The 25,509-nt window shown below is 42.4% G+C and overlaps 1 protein-coding gene across 5 annotated transcripts in view; it reads right to left on the bottom strand.

Moving 5' to 3' along the window:
• The window catches only part of GRIA3 (glutamate ionotropic receptor AMPA type subunit 3), a 157,682-nt gene that overhangs the window by 67,560 nt on the left and 64,613 nt on the right, over positions 1–25,509 (bottom strand). For all 5 annotated transcript variants that reach the window (XR_005107484.1, XM_037408044.1, XM_037408043.1 and 2 more), the window contains exons 4-5: positions 18,902–19,089; positions 378–431 (exon numbers count right to left, since the gene is read on the bottom strand). Coding sequence is in view for 4 of the 5 variants with exons in the window: in XM_037408044.1 (XP_037263941.1) it covers positions 378–431; positions 18,902–19,089 (242 nt within the window). In the remaining variant the exon portion in view is untranslated. The remainder of the gene's footprint in view (positions 1–377; positions 432–18,901; positions 19,090–25,509) is intronic.

Consider the following 25,509-nt stretch of genomic DNA (forward strand, 5'->3'; position numbering starts at 1 on the left):
TGCAGCTTTTTGCTACTTATTTTATACACAAATGTGCCACAATTATTTTTCCTGCGGTGCTTACATTTCAAATATGTTACACAGAAGATTACGGTTATCAAGTGTCTTATTTATGAGGATACAAATTAGTGGAAAACATACAATTAAATTATTATTTTAAAATTAGTAGAGGATATGAGATTCTTAGACAAAAGACAGACCGTAATTGAGTACAAATGACTGTAACATACCCGTTTTAGCATTTACTGAAGTAATTTCTCAAAATCCAAGAACTCATTCATGCATTTCCTCTTTTGCTGATTAAAGTTGCCACCACCTGAACAGAATAGATTACCCTCTAAAATGTAGCTATACTTGTAATGAAGAGAAGTCCTTACCAGGTTAGCCAACATGTAGTGATAGCCTCTAGAATGTTTGCCCAGGATTACAACCTGTGTGAAGAAAACAATTACATATTATTCAGCTGTAACAGGATGACTCTTAACGAGCGGAAACCAGCCAGAGGACTAACATTTTGGTAACCCTCCATGCCCAGTCCATGGGCAGCAGGAGTATTACAGATCTGTGGAGGGCTGCACTCATTTGTGCTTTTAAAACACACGGGCAGGTTACAAAGAGTAACTCACAAGGCTGGGAAGACTCTGCTCACAGAGACGACCTTACCTGGCAAACTCACCCTTGTGACCGCAGTGTCTCCCCTGCTGCCCAGCTTCATTTTAGTTACTGGTTCAAGTATTTCTGCTCTGAAACGATAACGCTCTATCTGCCCACTCAGTGAGCGCCTGTTTACATCATTCCTTGTTTGTGAAGCGTATGAGGGGCGGGTGGCATGGCCCAGCCTCTCGCTGTGTTTATTAAACTGCACGGGCACAGCAGGGCTTGGTGGGCTCCAGGTTGTAAGGGGGGGTTCCTGCCATGAGAACCCTGGCCAAGCCTTGTCATACAAGAAAGCTTAAATTCCTGAAGTTACAAGCAGTGGTCGTCATTGCCTTTTGACAGCTTTCAAAAGGCCCGAAAACTTGTTGCTTCCAGTGCCTCTAAAGGGATACGTCTGACCTTTCGTCAAAATTTATACTAAAACTAAAAATGTTGCACGTTCCACTAAACCAACATCTCCCACCCTCCCTGAGCCCACCTGGGCATCTCTCTGTACAAATGGGATCGTTAAATGGGATCGTTAAGAGACAGAAAAAGCAGCCGGATGAACCGAGCAGCTGAATTCCGTGAGGTAACAGGGAGGAGTGGGGAAGCACTGCCAGGCAAGCCTGAACTCCTGCCTGAATTCCACCACCTGGGTGCTCATCCCACGCCGGTAATATCGTGCTTTTGCAGAAAGGAGGAAAACCCACACCTCCCCTGTCTGTGCAGCTGGCTGCTGGCTCACCTGCAACACCCTTTCTGCAAGATTATGCCACTGCATTTAGCACCATTCCCTTGCCCTCAGATTATAATCTCAGCAACATGCACCTAGTCCCATGGCCATCGGGTGGAACGATGCCTAGCAGCATGGATTTAATTAATAATTGTGGTGATCACATGTGTCAGGACAGAATCAAACTTGCTGGGTTAAACTATCAGAAGTTAAAAATAGCAAACATGCTGGCGATACACTGTAAGTGTATCACTGACTATCTCCTGTGAGCAGCTCAAGGGAACAGATGATGCTTTTTGATGGAGAATCATCTGAAAATCTATGCACACCATACTAGTGTACTTCTCTGGTCACAGCTAAACCAAAAGCCATACTCTAAAAGACATCTTTTCAACATGAACACTTACGTCTTTGCTAAAAACAGATGACATTTGAGTCATTGACTTTAGATATGCTGCTGAGCCTGTTAAAGTTCTTGATAAATTATTAGGCTCCCAATTGCCTCTTTGGGTTGTCTTGTCCTTAATAGATGCCATTTCTTTCAAATTCACATTTAATTCTGTAGGAATTTGCATACTTTCAGCAGTCTGAAAATAAATTGCTGTTCAGGTCCTCTTGAGAACTGTATGTACACTCCGTTGGTAGAAAGCATCTGATTTCCTACACTCACATTTGTTTTCTACAGAAATGTGCAGGCTTCCTTCAGATCATCTGGTGCGCATGCTATTTGCATACTGAATTCTCTGTATGTTTTAATTTCACCTTAAAGGCAGCGATTTACTTTTAAAAGGTTAGAGACCAAGAACTTAACAATAGTAATACTATTTGGAATTTTAACCTTAGTAAAAAATAAGAAGGCTTTTACATTTCTATCCAGAAATGTGTTTAAGAGAAAAATGCCACGACAGATGAAGTCAGAGGCTGTAAGAAAAACAGACACGGAGCTGCTACAGGCATCAGGAGCAATACTGCAAATAGGAAATGTAGGGCTCATTAGCATAGATCAGACCCAACCTCTGTCTCATCTGTTGTCATGTCTCCAAAAATGACCAGAAATGATAGTTTGGTCCCTTAGAGAGGTCCAACATACTGCAGACAAGCTTTAATTCATGAAGCATCTTTCAGAAGTGACCTGCCAGCATTTCTGCTCACACAATCAACCGCGTTAGTTCATAATTATTTAACTTGATCTTAACAATGTTTTAAAATTCACTACATGCGCTGTCCTAAATCTTCATCAGCACAACTCTCCTCCCTCCCTTTCACCCTCTACCACCTGTCCAGCATCTTGAATGGAGCTGCTGGATTAGCCAGCCCAGCCGAAACAATCACAGACATCAGTGTAACTCCTAGGGGAGCAAAGGAATGGATAAAGCTTTTTTATGAAGAAGGAAAACAGGAGTATAACAAATAAATCTCATCAACAGCTGATATATTGTGAAGCTTATACAGAAAGTGGGATATTGAATAGTGGTGCTGAATAGAAAGCCAGGATTACAGGACAAGGATTTCACAGAGCTACATGTCTTTGGGAAGTTTCACTTCCGAGACTTAATATTGCTTTCACCTTGACTGAAAGAAAAGCTTATAAGATTTTACTCTGAACAAAGGAGAAGAGAAAAATATGACTGGAAACGATCATGAATAATTCAGACTTCTGATTCCACATAATTCTTGCCTTGTAGATAAAAAGATCATAATGTCAGGTTTGATACAGTATCAAATGAAGTTTGTATTTTTAATTAACTCTTTGGATATTTTCAATTAATTAAGTAAAAATCTAGAGGGAACATAATTAAAATGTATCTGGTTTTAAAATAAAAGTAAAATCTGCTGGCCAGCACCACGCTTACTGGAAGTGCAGACCTATATGCCAGATTTAAGAAATTAAGTCAGCATTGCCAATTTTAGTTTTTTCATTAGCCTGGGGAAGTTATTTTTTGAATGAAAGCACAAAGACAACTTGATTTCCACTGCATCAGTCATCACAATAACAAACAGACAACCACAATTTTTTGCCTTAGCTTTTACATTTTTTGTACAGTTTGGGAAGATAGCATTACAGAGATTAACTGGCTAATATTAAATTGGTATGGAGCACTGTGATATTTCTAAAGTAATAATGTTAATCTGTCATGATGTAGTTCAAAGGCTACCCAACACCTAAGAGGAAGGACACTGAAGAGGAAGCAAAATAACTTTTAATACTAACCTCATAATTACTCTGTTATCTTCTGTTTTACTCCCTACCAAAATCACCAGCACAGCTCGTTCTTGGTCTAGAACATGGATCTGGGTTTTCTGGCCATGAAAATTAAATGGAGTTAAAGGTGAAAGGAACGTTACAAGGAGACTGGTGAACTCTTAGATGAAAGTCAAGGCAGGGAAGCTGTTTTAGACAGTAGTGATGGAGACAGATCAAGGGGTTTTGCTGGAATATTTCTCCCAGGACTTGACTAGGAACTAGGATGGTGAGAACAGAGTGTGTAGGTGAACAGCAGTAACAGACCAGAGGCAAGGAAAGAATGGGTTAATGAAAGACAGGACTCTGTGGGCTCGGAAGAAATGAAGTAGTGGAAGAATAGTGCAAGTCTGGTAGGCGGGACTGAGCAGTCCTATTTTGTCTTCTAAAAAATATCCATGGCTTGTCTCTGATTCATGAAAGGGAAACGTAATTTCTCCTTTATGGATGGAGGAAATCACAGAGCAGGTGAGGCTGGCAGGGGCCTCTAGAGACTGCCTATTCCAGCCCCAGGCTCCAAGCAGGGGCAGCTAAAGCAGGCTGCTCAGGACCACAGGCAGTCAGGTTTTGAATATCCCCAAAGCCAGAAACTCCACAAGCTCTCTGGGCAGCCTGTTCCAGTGATTCTTCTTATATTTAAACAGAATTTCCTGCATTTCAGTCTGCACCCTCGCCTCCTGTCTTGTCACTCAGCACAGCCGAGATACTGAAACGCAGCGAGGCTCTGAGAAGAGTCTGGCTCCATCTTCTTCACTCCTTCCCACGAGGTATTACTAACATCCCCCCGTGAGCGTTCTCCTCTCCAGGCTATGCAACCCAAGTTCCTCAGCCTTTCCTTTTACATCAGATGCTCCAGCCCCTTAACTGTCGTAGGGACCCTTCACTGGACTTGTTCCAGGTTGTCCATGCCTTTCCTACACCAGTGAGCCCAGAACTTCAGATGCAGCCTCACCAGTGCTGAGCAGAGAGGAAGGATCACCCCTTCTGAGCCGCTGACCATACTAATCCCACGCAGCCTTGGCTGTCAGAGTGCAGTGCTGGCTTGTGCTCAACTTGCCTGCCAGGATCCCGAGCTCCTGCTCTGCAGAGCTGCTCTCCAGCCAGGAAGCCTCTCCCCAGTCTGGACCGGTGCGTGGATGGGGTCATTGCTCCTGAGGTGCAGGGCTGTGCATTTCCCTTTCATCACATTTCTCTCTGTCCACTTCACCAGCCCATCAAAGTACTGCAGCACAACCACCCGGTGTATCAAACACTCCTCCTAATTTGGTATCATCTGCTAACTTGCTGAGTGTGCACTCCACCCCATAACCTTCCGATCATTAATGGGGAGGCTAAACGGTATTAGCCCCAGGACCCTTAGGGTACTCGAAAGAGTAACTAGCCTCCAGCTGGTCTTTGCGTTGCTGATCACAACCCTTTAAGCCCAGCAGTTCAGTCACTTTTAAATCCACCTTACTGCCTCTGCAGGCTTTGATTTTAAAGAGTCATTGGAAAACACGAACGAAGAGGATACGCTTGCACTTCTACCTCGAGAAGTAGCTGTCATGATTTTGGCAGCAATGAAAAGGAAACTACCATATCCAATTAATACCTGTTGGGAGCTCATTTTCCCTTCATTTGAATCAACCACCATCTGGTCAGTATAGTCTGTTTAATCAAAGTTATTTATCATCCTTTATTTACAAATGAAAAAAAGAAATAAAAAAAATTAGATTACAGAAGTACAGACTACCCTCATCTACAGCTCAAAACCCTGATATATTTTATGAGTCTATTAGATCTTTCCATAACATAAAATACTGATGCTGACAGGCAGTATTGCCACAAAGAAGGTCTAAAGATTTTTACTGTGCTTTTCATACCTGACAAGTGGCAGAAATATGCAACTTAAATGGAATGACAGGCAGAGATCTGACCTGCTGTAATGTGTCTTTCCATTTTGACCATATCTGGGAACAATAAGGCAGTTTAACTCCAGAGCTCTTCTTTCCTAGGTTTTAAAAAGACATTAAGAAAAATGAGATTTTCTATAAGCTCAGAGTAAAAAAAGGATTCTGTTGTCTTTGTTGAGCTTACTGATTTGGGTTCCACTTTTTAAAAAAAAGCCCACATTTAACTTCATTAATTTCTACTGACTTTTACATATACGTGTATATTTCCAAGGACAGGAGAGCTTAGCTACCTCCAGCTACATGAGCAGTAACATGCCTTTATACTTTGCTATAAAAATACAATTATGACACCTTTGCGTTCAAAGCAGCGTGCAAATGCCAGAAGTCATGGCACAATTCTTTCTTTTCAGCAGCAAACAAGCAAAACAGATAAACGGACTCAGGTCTAAAAAAATTTCAACAGCATCATCAGGATCAGCTATCAGTGTTGATTGCACTTCATGGGAACAGCATGGATAACAAGCACAGCAACAACTGTCTGGCAAGCCGAAATTGTTGTGGAGCACACTGTCTTCTCTCCTGTTCTAGTTTCTATCCCTATTGACAGCATTTCTGTTCTGAAGATGGAGTTACTTAAAAGCTTATCTCAGATCTGAGCAGCTCCTACCTGATACTGAATTAAATGCTCGGAAAGTTGTGCCCTGTGATGCAGCACCCTATCGGACCAGCGGCACTGGCTAATTTGGTCTTCAGGACACACTTAAGAAAGCAGACGAACACAGTGTCAGAGTGACAACCCAATTAGTTAAATACAAACTGAAGTCAAGGCCCAAAAAGGAACTGTCGGTATGTTAGCAAGGATGTTTAACTTGCCTTGAGTGGCACCTGCAGCGTACTGCACTCAAGAAAAGGAGAAACCGAAACAGCCTTTCCAGCTGGAACAGAGTCCTCTCCCTGGCCTCCCTCCCGCTCCGGCAGCCCCTTCTGCAGTGGGGGAGCAGCCCCTGGGGCTTGCAGCCACCGCACCTCAGTCCTCTGGGGCCAGCGCACTGCTAACAGCAGCGTAGTTACCTTCTGCAGCCTTACAGTGTGAGCAAAGGTGCAACCGCATTTGACAGCCATACATAATCATTCCTCACTGTGTTTAGTTTGCACAGGTCACCCCTTGTCATGTACGTTTTCCAGAGAGAGGTAGGATCAATAGGAGGAGAACGGAAAATAAAAGCTCCTCTGAAATATGAACAGGATTTTCTTCATTGAACCAGATGATACACAGTAAAAATCAGATCGCCTGTAATCTCAGTAGATCCATTTTACTATTAAGTTTGCAGAGCCCACTCCTCTGTTTTTCAATTTTCACACATGCTCCTGCAGAAATAGTGAGTTCCCTCTGAGGGTTATAAAAACTGGACAAGGCTCAATCTTCCCTCAATAAATGCATTAAAAGTAGCTTTTTTGGCATCATGATTTGTCTCTATCACACCACCAACACCAGCACTGATACATGAGGCTCCAAAGGAACCGTAATCCTGTGGTGGCAAAAGATCTGTCACAGCTAGCGGTGGCCTGTCACAGCAAACAAGTGACACTTGTCCTGCCTTCAATTCAACAGAGATAAAGCCATCAGTGGTTGAGTCACCATCCCTGGAGGTATTCAAAAGACTCGTAGATGTAGGGACGTGGCTTAGTGGTGGACCTGGCAGTGTTAGGTTGATGGCTGGACTTGACAATCTGGAAGGTCTTTTCCAACCTAAATGATTCTATGGTTCTATGACTTCCACATTCGGCGGAAACAGCTTCCCTCGTACAAAGGGTAAAAACCTAATGATTGTAACAGTGGTGCAAACCCATGGAGCGATTTATTTCTTGCCTTAGTATTAATGGGATGGGAATCTGGCCACCAGGGATTGTGGTGCTGTAAAATATGCAGTAAACAATGATTTCATTTATATGAAGAATGAGTACTATATTAAATGTGAGCTAAATATTAAATGAAGAATGTGTTAAATATTAAGATGAAGATTTCATACATGTATTATTTGTTGCAGATAAAAATAACTCCATATGTAGTTGAGATTAATTCACCCACCATTTCAATGGCTTCACGTCCTTTAGGGAATGTCACAAATCCATACACAGTCCCAACTGCTAGATTTTGTACTTTTGTCCAGTATATGGACCTAAGGATTTTACTTCCATGCAACTGCCACCTTATAAATTTGTGACTACACCTCATAACCAAAATCCTGCTTTCCTCTATAGCGCAGTATCAAGATCATTTGTTTGGGCTTATAAAACATTTTTCAAACAGCTTTTGGCTCTGCTGCAATGTTATCTCTCATGGGAGATGATATCCTAGAGAATAGGAATCTCCTAGAGGGGGACGAAAATGTGCACGGTGGAAGCAGGGATCTGAGTTGCCTCTGAAGCACTTTATTGAAGTTTTTCCCCATCTGGCCCCCTTCTTCTGCCCTTCTCTCCCTTGCCTCTCTCCTTGATGATAGTCACATCAAGAGTGAAATTTTACTTCTAGGCAATCTCCAGATAGATGATGGTTGTGCATGTTAGTCCTTGGAGAGTAATTAAATGCAACATCTGAAAGCTGTATTGTACTTCATTCTCCCTCCATATGTCTAAACTTTCTTTTCCCATACTAATCTGACATTTGCTCGTTGAAAACTGTGTAGTGGAATATGCATTTAATTTGTGTATAAAAGGTTACATTAGAAATTACTTAGGAAAAAATATTGCAAACCGCAACACCACAGGTTCTCAGGGTTTGATGCTTTCTCCTAATTTCTTTCAGTGTGCTGACAAATTTTTCTGTGAATTTTCTGTGCACTTAAACAATTTGCCTAAATTGATTCTACCTGGTATGATTTAGCGATATTGTCAGATTAACTAATCTGTTGGCACAGCTATTGTTAAAGGACATATTCTACTGCAAAACATCAGTTCCTGGAGGACACTGAGATGAAGAGGTTTATGATCCTGGTAACTGACATCCATAATCACAATTATTTACTCTTTAAACCAAATAAAAATTCATTAAATAAACTTTTCTTTATATCAAAATCTCTCTGTTTAGACCGATGAGAACAGTGCTCTCCCTCTCAGGACTGCATCTCTCTTCACAAGTCATGTCCTTCAATAGAAAGACTTTCATGTCAAAATCAATCAAAACTTACGCTGTCTTTCATCACTTGAAGCTATTTCACCAAACCCAAGATCAGATACAGGGGGGTGTTACAATCATAGCAATAATTTTTTGTAGCATATGAAAGGGATAATCAAAATTGCAAGACCTTTGCCCCTTATTTTGCCAAGATATTCTCAAGAGAAGATACTTGTTCGCAGGAAGTTTCCTTGAAGAGATGTTTTGTAGAAATTTTTCATCAGTGAATTCTTTAGCTTCCTGAGTGAGATTAAAGTAAAAATCCAGTTGTGTTCTGGAGGAATTTTTGCAACTGTATTTATGTGAAGGAAATGACTTAAATATGTTCCCCTGCAGCAGCACAGCAGTGATTTCCACACATACGTCATTTTAGGAAAGAGATCATTTCATTGTCTATGCAGTTCTAGTATATTCTTTGAGAAATATTGTCCCTTGAAAATTAATCATAATGGAGTGATTTTACATCCAAGGTAATTTCACAGAGGTTCCAGTACTTTCTCAAGCCCCTGTGAAATCATATATTCAAAACTTACTTGAAATTTCACAGAGGCTTCAGATCTCACACAAAACCCAAATGTGGACAGGGAATTTCAAATCACCATAAGCTTTCTGTGCTGAGTGCCAGAAATGCTTTAATTTTGACACTGACAAACTGTGCTACAGCACTCTCCTCATTGTTTTCACCTTCTAGATCTGCCGGTTCAGTGCTCTGTGTTCCTCTCTCTTTCCTGGCTCTAACCCTTCTCAGGTCAGAGAACAACCACAAGGTCAGCAAGAACCTTGACATCAAGGGATTAGGGTTATGGTCTCTATTCTGACACGAAGTTTTGGTACGATGTTAAAAAATTACTTGGGTCTGAAGTTTTTCAATGCACTGCTGTCGTACAAGCTTGAGTAACTTTTTAAAGACAACTCATTTGGTAGTATATTTGGGTCTCCACAACTTCTGTTTCTTTACCCAGGTCTTCCAAAGAGTGCAGGGAAATTGAAATTCATATTAGTTGGCAGAAAAGGTACACAAAGGTCCTCGCTGTATTCTGCCTTCCTTCTGCTTCTCATAAATTCTGAAATACCCATCTATTTTGCATCTGACCCCATCAAGGGCTGCACTTGCTCATCAGACAAGGCCCTGTGGAAACAAGTCCTCTGCTGCTTAGGCATCAGTTCACCACCCCTGAGAAGAGACACGAGGTTTTGCTAACCTGAGAGCAAATAGGTACCGCTGCTATCTCTGCTCTTATACTCCAGAGAGCCCAAAAGAACAGGAGTTTTTTGTTAACTGTTCAGATGGGTAAGCTTCTCAGTAACCATCACATGCTTTTCACTGACACACAACCACCTCTTCAAAGACACCAGTATTTCTTAGTCATTTCGTAGCTCAGAGCTGTGTGCTGCTAGAGCTGACTGCCTTTCCCTAGCAGCGTTCATGGTTAAATTTCCTTCAGCCTACAAGGCAACCAGTTCCTATCCCACATAACACGGTCCCACCACAATAACGTCCTCGCTTCCAACCTCATGTATGGTCTCTTCCTTGCTTCTTGGCAGCTGTGAATGCTCCCTACAATTCTGTATCAGGTATAGCAAAATCAGCGCTATCAGAACTGACTTCCAGACTAGCATCCTTCACTAAGTTTCGCAACACCTAAAGTCACTTTCACACAGACTTAATAATAGTAATCTTACATTTATTCTTAGTTTTCCAAACCTTATGCAGGACTCACAAATGCTTCAGCACCGTCACACAGTTTGAAGGCACATCCACATCATTAACAAGCAGGTGCTCAGTGATTTTTGCATCACGTGCCTAGTCTCTGTGACACAGGAGATGATACCCAACTGTCCTTTTTGGCTTTCAATACCGTGAAACTGTATATTGAACATTCTTAAGAGTACGCTCTTGCAATCACCGACAAACATAACTGATGCTCACTACTACTTCTCAGATCCCATAGGGTAAATGAAACTCCTTCAGTCTTAGCTGCTCAAAATATAAAAGGATGTACATCCATTGGGGCAGACAGGAAGGAATGAGGTAAACTAAGGCACACAGTCTTTAATTTTAAAAACACATAAATTTCCCATTTTCTTCACACTGCCCATTGGCATGTCAGAGTAAAAATTCAGTATTCTTCCCTGGAATTGAACAAGAGTCCTTGGAAACAGAATTCTGCTTATATAAACCATTACTGCATGTCAGGATCACTTCAAAATACTATTTGGATGTAACCCAGAAGTGTCGCAGTATTTCAGTCCCAATGCTCACATGAGAATCTTTTGGAAGGGGTTTTGTATTGCAGAGCACTGCCTTCAAGCAGATCGAAAAATACTGAATAGTAGGCATTCTTCCCCCACGTCCCCCCCCGCCTCCTTGTTGAGCATTTCCTTTCTGTTTTAAATGCCCTATGAAATTACAAAAAAAACCCCAACAACACAACAGTGCAACGTCCTCTAGGAAAAACAAGGTTACTTTTTCTTAAATTTTTTATTATAAATGGAATTTTACTGTGACTAGAATTGCATTCAATTTGCTCTTTTCAATGCTTTGAAGGCATTTGAAAGGTTTATTCTGCTTCACTATAAACAGCACGCTGCAATATTCCCTGTATAACTTGGTGCATAAACCATGAACTGAAAGAGATTACGAAGAGTTAATTTATTTTTTAGTAGACTTAGTCTATGCAGCAGGGGAGGCCATTTTACTCATAGGAGGTAATAAAGTTACAGCAATATTTCTCTTTTCTGATTCTTTACATGCATTCTCCCATGACAGAAGATACTCAGGGTATTTCTAAGGGTCTATGCATATTGTTGATAATTTTATTCATTACATGTTTTGGAAGAACAAGCCTCCAATAGTACATATGCCATTAACATCGACACAGGCACGCCCATAGTGGGACACAAAAAAAATTATATTTAGTAATATGGATTTTTTTAAGCCTGAGAACCTTAACTTCCTCTATAACTGTTACGCTCTTTTCCATCTTACTGGTTGAATACTGTGGGATGAGTTTGTGTTTGAAGTTGAGCTGATGACTTACAGGGCCGGATTCTTCATGAATTTCGCCCAGGCTACCCCCGGTAGCTTTAAGCTGCTCCACAGAGGCCACTGGAATCGCACTGGCACGAAGGTGGGATAAGAGACGGGCATCCCATAGGAATGTATAATTACAAGCAGTAAGCGATTTCCACTGGGGCAGTGCTTTGCCATATTACGGCCTGATCCAAACCCACCCGTAGCCCAGAGCAAACGCACCATAGCTCTGCATCACACCTAGGGACCTCGTATTTAGGGACTTCCCCCTGCCAGGCTGTAGCTATCAGTTGCTAGTGTCTCATATTCTGCATCACCAGGATCTGGGCTAAAAGAGCCCAGTGGGGTGGTCCCCACTCCGAAAATCTCGCTGTTTGAACGGCAGCGTAAATGTGCTCTATGAAATGCACTTGGGAAAACCTTGGTGCGTGAGGGGCCCTGGCAAGCACCAGTGGTTCTCTTCCTCCCCGAGACCGTGATTCACACTGCACCAAAGCCATTAATCCCAGCTTAGTCAGCTGTGAGAAAAAGACATACGCTCTTGTGCAGCTCTTCTTTTACTGAGTTAGGACTTGTCCCCTTGTAAATGAACTTATGAGACACCAGAACTATCACGCTGTCTCTGGTGATGTACAACGCCTGTTTGCACAGTGGTATTGTGCTATTACTATTCATTTTGATAGTGTGTTTCCTTCCTCTCCCTGCAGTTGGTTCATCTGAATTGTCGCCAAGATGGTTGCCTTGGAAACTAATTAAGGAAAGCCTTTGGTTAGAAGCAGAGTTTCAAGCATTAAACTATTTGAGAGACAGATGCAGAAATTAAGGTAATGTCTGTTAAGATGAAAGGGTTTATCCTTTATATGGAGAAGAAAGAGCTACATTAAATGCTAGGATTGTAACAAAGCAACTTCTGTACAACACTGACTTTTAAAACCTGGAGGAGATGTGTGAATGAAGGATTTTAAAATCAGCCAGGGGTTTACAAGAGGTGAGAAAAATTTCTAGAGCTATGACAGATGGGGAGATGGACAAATACAGTGGGACAAAAACCTCAGGAGATCATGGGTCGAGCAAATTCCAGCCAGCTCTCCCTTTCCCTCAAATACTGTGTATCTTTTCAAGACTCCTTGTAAACGTTGTTTTCAAAAAATACCCGTACAGCTAATGAAAGACCAAATCCTCTCCCCACGGTCCAGGTATCGCGTGAAAAGCATCAGCGTGTACGCTTGCTTCCAAAGTACATCAAATGTAGGAATGAGAGGCTATTGCAAATGGCCCTCAGACCCAACTTTTCTCCTGAGACTCCTGTCAACAAGGGTAACAATTACTGCCAGCTGCAGAAGCAGCTCACACGGTGTGGACACAGGCTAAATAATGAGTGGGACCCTCAGAAGGCTTTCTAAGGGCAAACACAGACGCACAGATTCTGTGCACTGAAAAGCTGCAAAGGCAGGCGAACTATGCGGCAAATTGTGCTTTTACAGCTACCTATTAACTGAAGTTCAAAGCAAATACAATCTCTCTATGAGCACAGTGGTATCAATTTAAATACTGTCTCCAGGATAATGTTCAGAGTAATGGTTGACTCTATACTTGCAGCAGCGTAACTGAGAAAAGATTTTGGTTCCCTGTACGTTTAATGGCAATGCAGAGGTTGCTGTATAAACGTGCCTCTAACTGCATAAAAGCATACTACAAATGTTGTGGTAAAAATATGCAAAATACCAAAAGCAGATGCATGTGTGTGCATTGGTGTGTGCATTTATATCCCATGAATTATCATAAAACATAAAATGAGTAATTGCTACTATCACAGAAAAATAAAAACTCTAATGGTGACTTCAGGTTCATATGCCTCTGGCATAAGAAACCGGAGTTGCTTGGCAGCGGTCTTCTATATACAGCAGCTTGCACATTTACGGTGAGACATTCTGTATTAATTATTATTATTACTGATCAGATACATTTAAAACTGTGCTTTAATGTCTTTTGAACACTTTTAAGCTTTGTGTGCCATTACCTCAGTCATTCTGCAGCATGACTAATACTCTGTTAAATTCCTGTCATTTGGAACCTGCCTTGCTTTATGAAGTCCGGATGATGGCTTTGGAGAGACGTTACTATTTACAAACTAGAAATTCTGTCCTCGGGTATATGTGAAATGAGCTATATGTGGGGCAGATTAACTCACGATGTTAATTCTTTCTGCTTTAGTAATCCACCTTCAGTCCTTTATTAGTTTCAGAGCTGACAGGAGCAGGCCCTTTAAGGTAGATACAGCTGTCGCTTTTGGCACATGCCCGTTTTCTGCTTACCTTCCACTAGCTACAGTCCTGAGGGCGACTGACCTAAGGAACTCCCCTTTCCTCCCCACACGCCTACATGGACTTGTGAGCTGCTGAAACCCTCCAGATGCGAAGGGACAGAAGTGACCTTTCATCCTGCTTTAGATCCTGGTTTCAACAATACTCATGGGCGCCTAACGAAGATAATGTCCTAAATGTTTAAGTTTCTAATTGATTGGAAACCTAAGAATGAACTGTACCAGTTTCTCAGTGACGTTACACAACACCGTACGTATCAGATACCCTTGGAGCCTGGGCTGAACCCCCTCCTCTGCTCTGCACGAAGGATAAAACTGGGCTGTGACATGGCCATGGCACCGAGGCTGGAGAAGGCGGCAGGGGCACACAGCTCTGCAGGCTGCGCTCCACGCGGCGCGGTACCTTCGAGGCCACGGCAGCATGGGGTTCATAAGCACAGCAGAAGCTGAAGCTACCCATAGCTCTGCTCCTCCTCGTGTGGTTGTAGGCAGTTACTGTATTTTCAATTGTTACAGAGAACACAGGCAAACCCACACCAGACTACCTGTTTATAACGTAACACATAAACCAGGAGGCTTACGTGAAAGCAGTGTTGATTTTTCCTTATTGTTGTTGGTTTTAATGACTGTTGGTCAACTCAGTACTGCAGCTTTATATTTATTCTTATGACACTCCAAATGTAAAAGCTGTTGTGCAATGAGCACGCTCCTCTGAGATCCCAGCAGCTCTGCAGAGGGATGCAGCTGCAGCTGTACTGGAAACTTGCACACCATCTTCCTAATTTCAAACTTAAGGTCAAGTCATAGTCAGTGCTTGCACTGGACAGAGTTCAGTCAACCAGATTACCCTTCTTAATCCTACGGATGCTTTACTTCAAGTCTTCTCTAACAGTTTGACTGTCGTCATAACATTTTGGGGACTGCATTCTCTACTGTAATATTGCTTCGGCTTTGTGAGATGCCTCCACTCAATACAGACATTGCCGTGGAGCCTAACCTTTATGACAATGTTTGGAGATAGTGTCCTTTTGATAAAAGCATGCAGTCTCTGGAATAAACAGGTCTTTTGTAAAGTTTCACCATTTTAATGCTGAATGGAGTTTTTTCCTCCTTATTTTCCCCCAGGAGATTTTCTTTTAAATGGACATAAAGCCACTCTAGTCTGAAATACAGCTTGTTATCTTGGGAATAAGAAAAACATATTTCTTAACTCAAAAACATGTCTCTAAATACACGGTTGAACAGGCTAAAGCTTACTGTTAGTTCTCAGAAGAAAATGTTCTTCTGTTTATGAGAACAAAATTTTATATCTATCTGTGAAGGAACACTGGAATATTTTAGCATCAAGGGACAAGAAGTGTGGGGAGCTTATGAATTTTGCATGACATAAGTGTTGCTATCTGTATGCTTGAGAGGCCACTAGATGATTAAATTGGATATAGTTTTGTTGTGCAAGGAGCGATATGGATCCACATGCTCAGTGGTTATAGAACCATAGGGCAAGTGAACCAACAGATGGTAACTTAACAGAATGACGATTAATCTCTCTGCTTCCCCTTACTCTGCAGCTGAAAAGTCAGGGCCAGAGGTGATCTGGGCAGGGCATCCACCTCTAGGACACAATATGGGGCACATCACAAGATTCTCTGGAAGAGGAATGAAACCATCTGTGCTGCAGAGTGAAACCTGGCACAAAGCAGGTTACCCAGGCAGAGCAGGAGCTGGGGTGCCCTCTTTCCCCTGCCTTACATTTACGTACAAGGGGGGGCACCTGGGAGAGATCCTTTCCTGGGTACCAGCCAGCCCTGAGAAGAGAAATGACAGGTTTCAGATCTTGGAAACACAGGGACATACAGATGTGCCAGATGCTAAAGACATATGGAATACTCAAGGTCACTGACTCACATGTCTGTCTGCACATCACTGGAGGAAGGTACAGAATATTCCAGTAGTCCCTGAAGTCTGAAGAAAATCCTCAGATGCGCAATTGTCTTTAGATAAGCCCACACTTTTGGAAGAGAGGTACACACTGGTCTGAACTGGTTGAAAAAAAAGCATCAAAGGAACAGAACTGCACACGCTGACCAGCCTGATACAGGTGAAGAGGTCGCTCTTATTTAATCCAAGCGCTAACACAAAGCCACAACACACAGTTTCTGGAGCAGAGGACTGACAAGCTTGCTGAATGGCCTGGCCAAGTGCCCAAAAGTCTGATAGCAAACTCAGCACGTGTGTAGACTGTTTAGTGGTTTACAGTCTGTTTATTTCTGCTATGACTTTTGTTCTTGAATAAGTCCTATTTAAGCTTCTGAAAGCCAGGGTTGCTGGCAAGCGCTGCTGTTGTCCGTGAGAAAAGGAAACGGCAGGTGTCACATCCCCACCGTGACCATAGCAAACCCCTCAGAGGGAGGCATCACTCCCAGACGGTGATGGGAGGGTCAGCCTTTGAGGATGCGCTCCTGAGGAGGCCAAAAAAAGGGAGAGGGATGAAAAGGCAGCCGGGCTGAGGCAGCCTGTGCCAACCCTCTGCAGGACAGAGTTTGTCCATCAGTATCCTGCAGTAACAGGTAGAGTGTCTTGGCTTCCCTTTGCTCTCACTGGGGACAAGCTCTCCAAAGCCACCTGCAGTCAGCATGCTGTTATCATGCTCAGATGTTACTGCCTCGTTAACTGAGCAGACTTTCTAGACTCCACACAAAGCACCGATCTGACTTTTAAAACTGCAATAAAATGCTAGATTTGAATTATGCAAATCCAGAGTTATCTTTCCCCTCAGCGGCATACTATCAGCAAACACAGTTGGCTAAAAAGAAGGCAACTCACCACTCCCTTGAGGACACTGGATGGATGGATTTAAGTACCACACATATTTGTGAGTTTTTTAACTACTTTATGAGAAGATAACAAGGTAGGCAGAGGAGAGGGAAAGAAAAGCCAAAACCTAATAATTGTTCAGCTATCAACATGGGGTCCACCATTACTGGCTTTCCTTGCAGAAACTTAAGTCATTGTTTTTCAGTATCAGATTAACAGTACAGAGATGAGCTCTACACAATACAACAATGACAAAAGAAAGGCTCTTAATTACGCAAAATTACACACAATGTACTGTAGAGTCTGGGGAAACCTGGAGGCCCCAGTAGCAAATCTCTAGTTACACAGGTGCTTAATCACATTGATAGAAAGCCGAATCAAACATTTAATAAAATTACAACTTCACTAGGTTTGAATTTAGAATTCTTACAGAAGAAAAGAGTTCACTCGTTTTTCACTATATGGTTTGCTCGGTGTATAGCTTTCATTTTAGGCGCTGGAATGGTTTAGGTTTTTTTTTCCTCTCACTTGCACAATGTAAGAAAAAGAGAGAACAAAATGTAAATGGATTTAGAAATATCAAACAAAAGGCCCGTCCTTCAGCTGAGTGGGCCCAAAGAGCTATTTAAGCTTGACTCAGGAGTGCTCTCCTGCATCATTTTCAGAAGAGTGGGCTGTGGGTATGGCATTTTGCACCTTTTGCAAGAACGTGAGCAAGAAGCTCTGCAGGAAAGGGTGGGGGGTGGGGTGGGGGAAGTAGTTTCTTACACTTTGCTGTATGAATTTCCCTCAAGAGAATACCCACCAGATTGACTAAATACAGTGTAAACTGCAAAGCTATGTACCAGTATCACAACCATGCTAGCTCTCAGATGTACGGACCAGCCCTGGCTTGCGCTGTTCTGTTGAGCACCTCTCTCCTTCCTGCTGCCCTCTGTAACCAGCAGCTATGGGACCTGGCTGGGACTCCAGTGATTCCATCCCTGCAGACTGGCCCTCAGTGATACACCTCAAGACTTGACAGGAACTGAGTGTTTTGCGAAGGAACTCAGTGAATATAGCTTTTGCATTTCCCAGGGTTTAATGGCAGCGAGGTCAGTTTGCCGCTAGTTTACAACACAACATTTCTAAGAGATGTGCTAATGCTTCATGAAATTTAAATGTTACTTTTGATCTATCCCATACTATAAACCCACAGTTAAATTTATGAAGTGGCAATAATCAGAGGGTTTTCCAGTCTTAATGTAAGTGAATTCCCACATGCCTATGAATAAACAAGCAGCATGGATTTGGTTTCATACCAACACCAGCTTTGCTGTGAGCCCAGGTAGCAGGGAACTGTCCTGCTTCTCCTCCCTGTGATGTGTGTCTGTTATCACACCTCTTCCAGTACACTGCCCAGCACAGCCAGTGGCACAGGCGTCCTGGGTAGCACCCTGGGACAGCCGGAGGGTATGGCCATTCCTCTGGGACAAAGCAAACCCTGGAAAGGGCATGCCATAGCAAAACAGTCACCCAAAAGACTCTATCACCCACAATTTAAGCCTGTCAACAGCACTGGCTGTGCAGTGCGAAGAGCGTTACGTACCAAGAAGTGCTGATGAGCCGTTTGGACTACCAGCTGAATTTTTCATTAGCAATATTTTCACTTGGGAATTCTTTAAGATGATTCAGAACTACTTCATTGGCTTTTTATTTCTTGTTTCATGTTCCACTTAACAAACTGCACCTGTCTTGCAATCCCTACAAGTAGCCCTGATGCCAGTAATGTTACTCTGGCAGCTGAGGTTTCAGGTTCTTAAGCTACTTAAAAATAATTCATTATTAACATTTGGGAAAAAATATCAGAGAGACACTTCCTGGTAGGTTATGTGTTAGTGCTGCCACCAACTATAAGCATCACAGAGGCATTTTAATTTTACTAGGCAACCACTCAGTTGTTGGGACTCACATCTTAATGGATATTTAATTAATTTCTAGAAACAGAGAGTTCTGGAAACATTAACAATGTCTGTCACAGAGAGATCATAGTTTCTGAAAAGCTTATACCTGTTCCAAAATGGTGTTGATTCTGTCCACTTCACAGTCAATTAAGTATCTTTTTTCTTGCCGCCTGTCCATCTCCTCTATAATTCTTCTGAACTCTTGAACATCCTTTATGCTGCCTACGGATCTGGCTGTCACTTGCCAGTTGTTCTGTACTGCTGCTTCCATAATCGCCTGTAGAATGGAAAATCCTGTAGGGGAAAGAGACAATGTAACCATTTAAAACCAGAACAAAATAAAAACTACTTTGAACGTTTGACACGTTTGACATAGGGTTCCCAAAAACTTGCATCGTCTAAAGCAGAGGTCCTCAAACTACGGCCCCCCAGGGTCCTCAATCAGCCCCTGGTATTTACATCCCGCCGCCCCCCCCGCCCCCCCCCGCCCGGGGGTTGGGGGTGGAAACCAAGCAGCCGCAGATGACTGCCTGCCACTGCATCCACGTGCCGGCCCCCTGTTTAAAAAGTTTGAGGACCCCTGGTCTAAAGGGACACAGACTAGCTAACAGCCTGCAAGTGCTCCATTATCTGAGAGAGCAACAGTGTAGGGACCAGTTTCTTCTTTCAGCTATGCCACAGCCAAAGTCACTGACTTCAGCAGAATTGCTTGGTGGTATACGACTGTGAGGCGTATCAGAATCTGTCCAATATATCATATTATGATCCTCTCAGGGATGTTTATGGTCGTGCTGGGGTCCGTGCCAGCTGAGAATAGGAGCCTGCAGCCATTACTTGGGCAAAAGTCCATCAGCTTGAAGAGCTGGACAGAAGGGGTAATTTGCCTGTGCAGACTGCAGCAATGGGTCATTAACTGGCAAAGATCCAAGCACTGCACAAGAATGCCAATTAAGTCATTGTACTGGTTATTGGGGCCACAAACCACAGGAGAATACTTTACTGATACTCAGTTTGATTTCAAAAAATGTTTTTAAATATGGAGTCTAGCAGCATTAACCACACTTTCAATGATTTCATTAAGGTAATACCACCTCATTTAGCAACCTCAACAGAGGAGAGAAAGCAGCACGGAATGACCAAAGAATGCACAGTGAGAGATTATACAAGCAAACAGCATTTCATTTCTTGTGAACAGCGTGCCTCAGCAGCTGACAGAACTCAAGTCAAGTCCCTAAGTCAAAGGTGCTGGAACTGGGAACAGTAACCTCCTTCAAGTCATGCTATGCAGGAGTCATCAGACATTGATTTGCATCCCTTTGTTATAGTAGGTAGCTGGGAAGTTGGTGAATTCGCTGTTTTGATTCAGGAAATTAGGCTTTTTTCATAGCTATTGTTTCAAATCTAGGCAGATGCCAGTCAAAGACAGAGGTCATCTACTTCAAGCACACACAGCAGTCTCCAGTGGAGTTTCTCTGTACAGAAGCATCTACATGAGCTGTATTTCTGTCCGGATAATTTATTTGCAAAACTTTCAGTCCAATCACTTAGTCATACTGTGGATTTCTTATCCACAGCCAGATGGGAAAAGCTCAGCATGTCTTCACACACACAAACACATAAACATACAGGATCAACAACCAATTAATTGTGCTCTGTGATAACCAGCCCCCTATGCTTCTGGAACTGAAAGGAGTTTCAGCTACAGAAGAACAACACGTTCACTGCTTTGAATTGTACCAACAGCCATTGTGAACTGGGATATCATTGTAGGGGTATACCAATAACAAAGAACTGGTGCTGCAGTCTGAGCTTCCGTAGCCTGCTGTAAATCTGTAGTGGCTGGCTGAAGGTAGAGGAGCTGCATCCCTACCTCATTACAGACACAAACAAGGAAAGAGTGTGATTTTCTAGACTGCAGTTAGATTATTATAATTTACCATGCCACTTCCTTAAGTTTCACTCAAATGCCCTCACTTTCCCTGTGCAGCCTCCTTGATTGTTAATGCTTTGCTTTGTACGAATGCACTTCACTATCCCATGAAAGGTGGTGACAATTAATATGTATGCTGGTTGGGAATTCTTTCTGGCATCTTTTTTCCCTTGAGAGTATTGAAAGAGAGGCATTTACATATGTATAGTACAATGAACTCAGTCTTCCTTAACATCATATTTCACAAAAATGGCTGTGATGTCTGTGACAGCACTGTGATTCCATTACATGTAGGAGAAAGATCTAAGCCCAAGATATTTGGTTGGCTGCAAACGAGAAATTTTCATGTGGAAAAATAAATACCACTAAGGGGGATTTACAAATGCTTTGTGTACAAAGATGTGCTTTAAAAAAATATGATTCACTAAGTAATGAATATTTACATGTTTGTTTCATCATTCATATAATGTCTAAGTACAAACCTTGAGCTTGCTGTAAACAACAGTAAACAGTCCATAAGTTTGTTTTTTTCACTCCAAATTGAACAACATGGTTCAACATATTATAAAAAAAGATGACACTTCAAAAAAATCTGTAGCTCTGTTTTCTGCTAATAACATATACAAAAACCTACGTGTCGTCTCAAGGAAAGAAGTGAAAATGAACATGCTGGAGAGCAGGTGCCACTGGTTGACTGCCACGCACCCAGCTTCAGTTAAGTGTTTGAGTCAGAGCTCACTTGGTCAAATCTTGACTATCTCAGGTGAAAGGTGGGTAATTTTCCTTATTTTGTGCAACTGCATGTTTGTGTGGGTGCGTGTGTGTGTGTTTTTGCTTCCCTGTGTATTAGTGGTTACAGCTTCATGAAAAAGAGCAATGTTACTCAGCAGCCTTTCTTTTATGCATGAAAATACAATTATAATAATCTCGGTTCCAGAGCTTCATAATTTCTGTCTTCTCTACCTCCTGTTTCTCGTTGTCACACCAAGTCTGTACAGTCACTGTCCCTTCTGCCCTTGCTGGTCCTTGAAACCCTCCCTGCGCTCGCCGCCTGCGCTGTGCCAGCGCGCCTCTCCTGGGCCGTCTCCCTCTCCTGTCCTCGCTTTGAGAAGCACCGCTGCCCTTCCTCCAACAGCTGCCAGGGCTCTGACGGCCCTTACAAAGCCCATTTCCCTCGCTTTGCAAGAGCATGCTTCAAACCTCCTGCTTTCAGGAAGGCAGCACACTCGCATCTTCGGTCAGATACACGTGCCCGCTGTTCCCGACCTCTGACCTCTCTCCGTGCCTACTGCCTTCAGCATCATTTACATCGCTATCCATTATGTGACATTTCTGTAAATGCCACATTCCAGGCTCCAGCTGTACTTTACCATAAGGGTGCTGTTACATAAGCAGTGCTATTATTTAAATAAAAGGACTGTTTAATCTTCAGATGTGAACTTTTCCTTCGCCTTAGCATAACGATGCAAGCTGGGATGCTTTGGGGGTATTGCTGGGTAATGACTGGGGAATTTTTTTCCCTGTTCTGTGCGTATAGTGACCAGACCTGTATACTGAGGTTTTCCGTTCCCTGCCCTCCAGTAAACAAGCATGTGAATGCTCCGCAAGAGACACCTGCCCCTGAGCACCCTGGAGGTGCTGAGCTCTCACGGGTGCCTCTCACCTCATTCACCCTCAAGGAAACCAGCAACTATCTCTATTTTGTAGTGTTTCTATGGTCTGCATCACATCGATCCCAGAAGACTGAAGGACTGACAGTTCACCACAGGTCTGTGAAGATGCCATGCAGGAAAGGCTTTTGTTAATACTGTTGCAGGTTTATACTACTTCAATTGATAAAGCCAAAAAATATTTGGTAAGACAAAAACCTCTGACCTCCTCCTAGAAGATGACAGCAATGAGATCATCCCCAAACAGGTTCATAATAGCATTACTAAAATTCAGAGGTTGTCCATTCTATAGTGATTGACACAAATACAGACAACAGGAAAAATTCATTCCGACGCAATCTGATCTTTCAACCTCTTGTTTCTTAGTCATACCTTGGATGTGACAAAGCAGCAGGATGGAAGGCATGCATTTTTCTGGAAACACTGCTTCTGAGGCTAGCTCATCTGATGGCACCACATCCTTTCAGTGCACTACGTTATTAACGTGATGGTGTTACCAATTTATAAATCTGTCTGGTCACACGATGGCAATGTGCATTCTTGCCAGGTCATGTAACAGACCCATATTACGTTTTGGTCCCTTTTAGCCATGTACAGGGGAGGGGTTGCTCCTGTGTTCTTTGCAATCTCACGTCAGTCCGATCAGCAGCTACTAAAAGCTTAGACAATCCTGAGCTTAATATTAAAATGTGTCACTGTCTGGCTTATTCTTAAAATACTGATGATTTGAAAGAGCTAAGCCTCATCTAAACAGTCTGCCAATTGATTGGGATGGAGGTAGATACAGTAATAAAACTAGAACAAAACAAGTGCCTGGCTTATTTTGAGTTTTGCTGACTGAAGCTCACAAAGAGAGAAAATATTCAATATAAATTTCCCTCAAAGCAGGGAAAATGTTATTTGTTGCAATGCTATCTCTGTACTTTAAACAACCCTGACAGAATTACATTCTAGGCAGTCCTCCCTGCAGCTGGGCCGAGACACAAATTCAGCCAGCATCTTCATACTTCTGTCAGGGAAGCAAAGCCTGTACCTCAGTCTTTCAGATCATCCCTTTGATACAAGCATCTCTCAACTGACCCTACTAACACGGGTGAAGAGGACATTTCACTCTTTTGCATCCATGAAAGCTCATGAAACTCTTCCCACATCCATGTAAGCAAAATTCATCTGTGCAGTTTGCTCAGCCATATGAAATTCTATGTACTACATCATTGAACTTACTCATTTAAATAAGAGCAATCATTAATCTGTCATGAGTAAAAGATCACACTAGAACATCTGTAGTACCACGTGAGCACTCGCAGTTGGCACCAAAGTACTTACTGAGAAAAAATTACCACTTATGTAAATCGCTCTTTTCCTGAATGTTCCTGATAAGATCTTGGACCGTAGCCTCCCGTTAGAAATGAAAGAGCATTTGCTTGTAGTCCCTCTTTCTTTTGCCTTGCTGAGTACCAAAGATCTTTGAGGGGGCTATTTTCCTGGCACGCAGCATGCCTATGCCAGCTGAACGAGCAGCAGCTCTGATCTGAATATTTGTGTTTTGAACTATTTATCTGGGACATGATATGAAAAACTAAGCTTCTGGCCTACGAGTGAACTTCAGGGATTTAAGTATGGAGCTGTCTTTGACAAGGGCACATTGAACTCAGCAAAAAGAAGGCCACCAAGGCACGTGCTTCCCCAAGACAAATACAAATTCTGTGATGCGAGTGCACCAGAGGTCTGTACGTTGAGATATACTCGGATATTCTGTGTGTTTGGCACTGAGCCTAGCATTAATTTTAAAGCAAACAGGTCAACATCTTAGGTGTGAGTAAAAAACACCTAGCCAACCTAAAACACTCCCCATCGTTCAAAAATTAAACATGTCAGCTAGGCAAGCATGCGCTGCATAACCTATACCCGCTTAACAATTTTATAGTAGGGGAAGAAGCAGGCTACAAGCTACTAAATTAGTCACCAGTAAGAGACGCAGCAAGTGATGACTACGCTGGAGTGCTCTTTCAGTCTTACACGTGTAAGTTCAAATTATTAAATGGAAGTAGAATAACTGCATTCCATTTTGACCTGATCACTTCTATCTAGTAACCAGCACATAAAGTGTTACACTCCACTGTTCTGGTAGCAGACAACCTTCTAGACCAAGCAGCAAACATACTTTAATAATGTTTTTTATTTTTGCCTTTTCTATTCAGTAAACCTCTAGTTTGCCCTGCACATATATTACATTATTGCAACCTGTCATCCATAAACAGAGAAATCTACACAAATAGATATGTCAGCTTGGTTGAGTGAACGTGAACTTGCCTGGCTCTAAAGGAGAATTTACAGGAACCATCTGGTCTGCATTTGCTCCGGATGGGCTACAGCTAAACATGCAGTAATTCAGATGAGTTGAATGCACATACACTTAAGAAAGACTTCTCCCTCCCCCCCAGATGACTGTTTCTGAATGCATTTCACCTTGGTATGTTCTTTCATAGCAACCTTGCTTCTAAGTCACCCCTGATTCTATTCAAGTTTTTGGTCAGTGCAACTCCAGTGGTTTTGAATAAAGCTGTGGCAGTGTAAAATGAGAGTGATGTAGTAAAGGATCAAAGAGTACAATAACAAAGGACAGACATAAAGATGCCGCAAGCAATGCTGTCACTTCCGTAACAGGACATACTCATATGCCTTTCACAATTATGTGGGCAAGTCTCCTGGTGTAGGACAGATGGGTATACCTCAATACAACAACATGATCCAAGGTTTACCACAAGAGCTGTGTTCTAGTTTTAGCTTTACTATGCAAATCTATATTTAAATAATTTCCAAAGGAATAATATTTGAGTGATTATAGCTTCTGGATGCAGATGGGTAACAAAACAGATGAGACAGAAACACATTTTTAAATCAGAGTATGTTCTGCTTGAGGAAAATATAACAGGTAAACAGTTGTGCAGAGAAGGCAGAAGAACAACCACAGAAAACCAGAGAAATGAATAATGTATTTTGAGAAGTGACAGAAGGTGAAGAGCATTGTGTTGTCCAGGGAGCATGGGCTGTAGGGTATCCTCTGTGTACTTATTACTAAGAACTCTTGATACTGATGTTATCAGAAAGCCG

Source organism: Falco rusticolus, chromosome 14 (genome assembly GCF_015220075.1).
Source record: "Falco rusticolus isolate bFalRus1 chromosome 14, bFalRus1.pri, whole genome shotgun sequence".
NCBI lineage: Eukaryota > Metazoa > Chordata > Aves > Falconiformes > Falconidae > Falco > Falco rusticolus.